This window comes from Buceros rhinoceros, unplaced genomic scaffold (genome assembly GCF_000710305.1).
Source record: "Buceros rhinoceros silvestris isolate BGI_N320 unplaced genomic scaffold, ASM71030v1 scaffold5204, whole genome shotgun sequence".
Classification (NCBI taxonomy): domain Eukaryota; kingdom Metazoa; phylum Chordata; class Aves; order Bucerotiformes; family Bucerotidae; genus Buceros; species Buceros rhinoceros.
Window position 1 is genome coordinate 31,552 of NW_010409928.1, and position 4,377 is coordinate 35,928.

Sequence of the window (4,377 nt, forward strand, 5' to 3'; positions counted from 1 at the left end):
CTTTCCCTAGTAGATAATCTAAAATAAAAATTAGAATTTAGATTAATGAAAGCAAAAATAATGCATCTGAATTTTCCCTCACAAAGGTAGTGGTTAAGGAAACGCTAACGCTTTCTTCATTCATCATCAGGTTATAAAGTGTGCCCTCAAACAAAGCTTTTCTTTGAAGTATGTGGAGCTGAAAACACAAGAGACAGAGTATGCTGTCCTTCTACGTAAACATTAACTGGGCATGATACGCAAGTATGCTCTTTAAAACAGATTACGTTCCTTCTGCCTACATTTCCTGACTTTGATAGACACAGATATTCATCGATACACCAGCATTTCATCTTCAAGTACTGGTATATTCTTTTCATATTGTACATATAAGAGTTACTAAAAATTGTTAGCATTAATGAACAGTAAACATAACACATAGCTTCTAAGTGCAGTGTATCTAAGCATCGTATATGTTAACTACTACGATGCTTGACACTCTGAGAGTGCAAAACCGGACCTGTACAAAACTGGACCTGTATCAGACAATAATTTTTCTTAATGTGAAGCCACGTTTGGTTTAATGGAGTCTGGATCTGACTGCAGATCCAGCTGCGCAACTTGGTGTTTGATGCCAGTGCCGTGGAGCGTCTGGGAAGTGACTCTTCAGTGCCTGTACCAACTCCAGCAACATCACAGTGGATGCACAACATTGCAGTCTTGACAAATTGAGCAAAATCCCCATGTTTACAATTGTTTAAATTAGCTACATAAAATAGCATTTTCATTTGTTTGTTTAAGAATATCAAATTGTTTACTTGTGTCTCTTGTAAGTAATTTAAGAAATTTCCTGAGTATCTAGATTCTTTTTACATGTACTTTTCACTGTGACAGAGTCCATTGAACTTCAAGTCTTTCAAAGTGGGTTTCCTTTTAATATCTGTAAATCTATCACAAAAAGATATTCTCTCTAGTTTCAGTCTCAAGGCAATGATTTGGACACTTATAGGTGTACTTTGTTTAGTGTCACCTATGGTGTAGATTGGATAGATTTTGTAAAAGATAGCATTACTTTTAAAGAAACATACAATTTGACAAGCTATTGCATTTTACCTTCATTTTATTGCCATATTTTTCATCACACTCGTTGTTTTCCAACTGTCACAAAATTGTTCATTTTCTTAGTCTGTTACATTTGTAGACCTATTTACTGTTTATAAAGCAATATGCACTTACAGGTTTTGGAGATGGCTTGGGCTCCGAGGGTCGCATGTGCAAGTGGGTCATCATTGCTTGAAGACGTTCGCGTTCTTTAGAAAGCTGTTAAGAAAGAGTGAGATCAGAAGCATTTTGGAAATGACTGATACAGCTATTTTACTGCGGTGATACATCTTATCATTGAGTCTGTCTCAGTGTAATGATTCCTGCATATAAAAGTCTATGTCAGTAGAAATTTATCTGAGAGGAAATGCAACTTTGGGCATGGAAACAAAGGAAAAAAAAAACCAAGAAACTTTTCTAGCCTTTAATATGTTAAAAGGTCAGAGAAAACAAATAACACTTCATCTTTTTGTCAATAAGAGAATTGAGGTCACAGTTGCCTCGACAGTAACAAGTTACTAAGACCATAAATTAGAAGGCCCATAGTGTCTCTTTAAAGTCCTGTGGACACTGTTAGCAATGGACTAGTGCCAACAGCTGTGAAGGGGTGAAGGGTCCTCAAAGCACAGTGCCTGCCAGGATTGTCTACACACTTCATCCTTTCCCACTGAGGTCCAGTTAGTGCCCCCTGCAATCTGCCATCATCAATCTAATTCAATAGAGTGACAGGGCCCAGGCAGTGTGAAACGCTGAACTCTGCCACCGAGTCGGCATCGACACTGCACTGGGTCTCATTACAACTGATGGACCTTACTTCACTAGCAGTCAGACAAAGCAAAAAATGGCATAATTGGTCACACTGCAAGCTAAATCTTCACTTGGACTGTTACATTACAGCCTAGCCTTCGTAAATGGTAAACAGTTCTTACGCAGCCCTTAAAGTGCCTTTAGAAAACATCACATTACTGAAACTTGTATTTTCTCCTAACCATTTTCTGATCATTTGCTATGTAAATATTTGTAGTCTCAGACTCAATCAAATCACCAAACTGGGAAAAAAAAAAAAAAAAAAAAAAAAAAAAAAAAAAAGAAAAAAGAAAAGGAGGAAGTGTTTGAAATATGTAACTTGTTGATAAAAATAGAACACAAAAGACCAAAATGTATCTTACAACATGAAAAGAATAATTCTTTTTTCAAAAGCTGGGTCGCAAGAAGAAATACTTGAAATTGAATTCTAGTGATATGGCTTTGGATATCTACAAGATGATTATAATACTAATTGTAACAAGAATCACTTGGTGTTTAACTCTGCCATTTCCCGGAGAGTTCTGTGATTCTTTCTTGCATGAATTTAGCTCAAGAGTTACATCTGCAGACTGAGACTAGACTAAGGAAATAAATTTGTAAGTAATTTTAAGAGGAGACCACCTGTATTGCTGCAGATAATTTGGTTAGTGCGTCTTTAATTAAAGAACATTTGAGGCAGGAGGAGCAAAAAAGGTTTCCTCTGGTGCTTCATATTATATGTGTGACACTTTAGAGACATGCTATTTGCCATGACATAAATTCCTAACAAACAAATTAAGCTAACATTATCCTATAAATCTTATAAAAGAAACTGCACCTTTATTTGGATTGATAAAGCTTCCGTTTCAAGGGAAGTGACAATAAATGACATTATTGTACACTCCTCTCATTGCTTTGGGTTTCCAGGATTAGAATAAGAAGACCCAAACAGTTTGGCTTGGCTGAAAGAAGAATAAGTATTCTTACATGCATGAGAACGCTGAGACAATATGCTAAAAGGCAAAAAAGCCAACACGTGTTTATGGCAATAAATGGGGGAAATAAAAAAATCTCAGTTGCTTGCTGTGTCCCTTGAGTTTCTCTGAACAGTCCCAAGAGGAGACTGGACTCCTGAGAAATGCCTTCCTATGATTCCCGTAAAGGCACAGGGGATGGCATGGTTTAAGTGTCCTGCAATGTCATTCTGTGCTGTTGAGGTTTGTGCCTAGCCTAGGCAGCCTGGAAAGTGAGGTCTCAACACTGGGAGACCCCAGGGGTACTTTCTGCATAAGCCGTGTATGTGCCGTGACTTCTAACAGTTAGAGCCTCAACAGGGCATCCAAGTCCTGCGGTCCCAGTTGTGGGACTGTGTGGGGATCTCCCTGACTGGGTCTGACATTACACCTTCTGCTCGCAGAAGAATGCCCACCATCAGTCTGTGAGTCATTTTGGGTGGAGATACGTTCTGCTATTCCTTTGTCCTGCAGAACAGTATAGACAAGCTTTAGGTCAGAAAGGGAAGAAGCAAGAGCGGTCCTGACCCAGCATTTTGAGAACTGAAGACGGCTTGCTCCAGGGACTGCATTTTTCATTTGTAATGAATGGCATTAGGGTCTTAGTTCAAGCAAAATACTGTAGACAATGCTGATGTTAGATAATCATTGCATAATTTATAATATGAAAAAATCTTTAAGTAAAAATCCCCACTTGTTCATAAATATAAAAAAAAAAATTCATGCGAGAAACATACAGATTTAAGCTAGAGTCACTAAGGTAAGTGTTTTCAGTTTAGTTTAGGTTAATAGTAAGTCAGTCATAGGATAACACATCCATGTAACAAACCTGTATTTCTAACTGCTGAACCACTTGCATTTGCACTCGACACTGAGCAGTGCTTCTGTCATCCAATGCATGTTCATTGTTAAGGTGCCTAGAGAAGAAAGAGCATCCCAGTAAGACAGTGTTAAGATGAGAAAATTTCTTTATGAGTCCCTTTTTTTCTTCTGCGCATATGGCTTCCATTAGTTCCAATAGAGGTTATGCAAAAAGACCAAGTCAGAGCATGCCTTAGGTACAAACACCCAAAATAACAGAAACTATTATTTCATCTACTTCTACAAGCTTTCTCAGTGATGACTGTCAGATACCCAGTTCCTGCCTCCCAGGTCTCATATGCCATCTAAAGGTCAATGTAACTGGTTATCACTATTTGGTTGAGTGACTGAACAGATTTCCATTCCCTGTTGCTATTGCAGATGAACAGAGAATCACCTTACAGATGATACTTCAAAAAGATGTAATTGCTTTTAGGCTGCTTGAACTACTGTGAATCAATGTAGACTTTGTTGAGATTTCTCTATCTTTTCTTTCATAATTGTTAAGCAAAACCAACAGCAGAACATATACTCTCCCTTCTCCAAAACCGAGCTGTAGGGGAACTGATTTTCACTGCAGTTTTCAGAAGCAGTCTCTGAAGATGATGCCAGTGATTAGGCTCCACAGCCTGAGGAA

At 38.1% G+C, this 4,377-nt stretch overlaps 1 protein-coding gene across 1 annotated transcript in view; it reads right to left on the reverse strand.

Moving 5' to 3' along the window:
- Positions 1–4,377, reverse strand: part of FOXP2 (forkhead box P2) — a gene marked incomplete at both ends in the record, with an annotated part of 95,810 nt that overhangs the window by 9,525 nt on the left and 81,908 nt on the right. The window contains 2 exons of the mRNA XM_010135400.1: positions 1,216–1,299; positions 3,709–3,796. Of these exons, the coding sequence (XP_010133702.1) occupies positions 1,216–1,299; positions 3,709–3,796 (172 nt within the window). The remainder of the gene's footprint in view (positions 1–1,215; positions 1,300–3,708; positions 3,797–4,377) is intronic.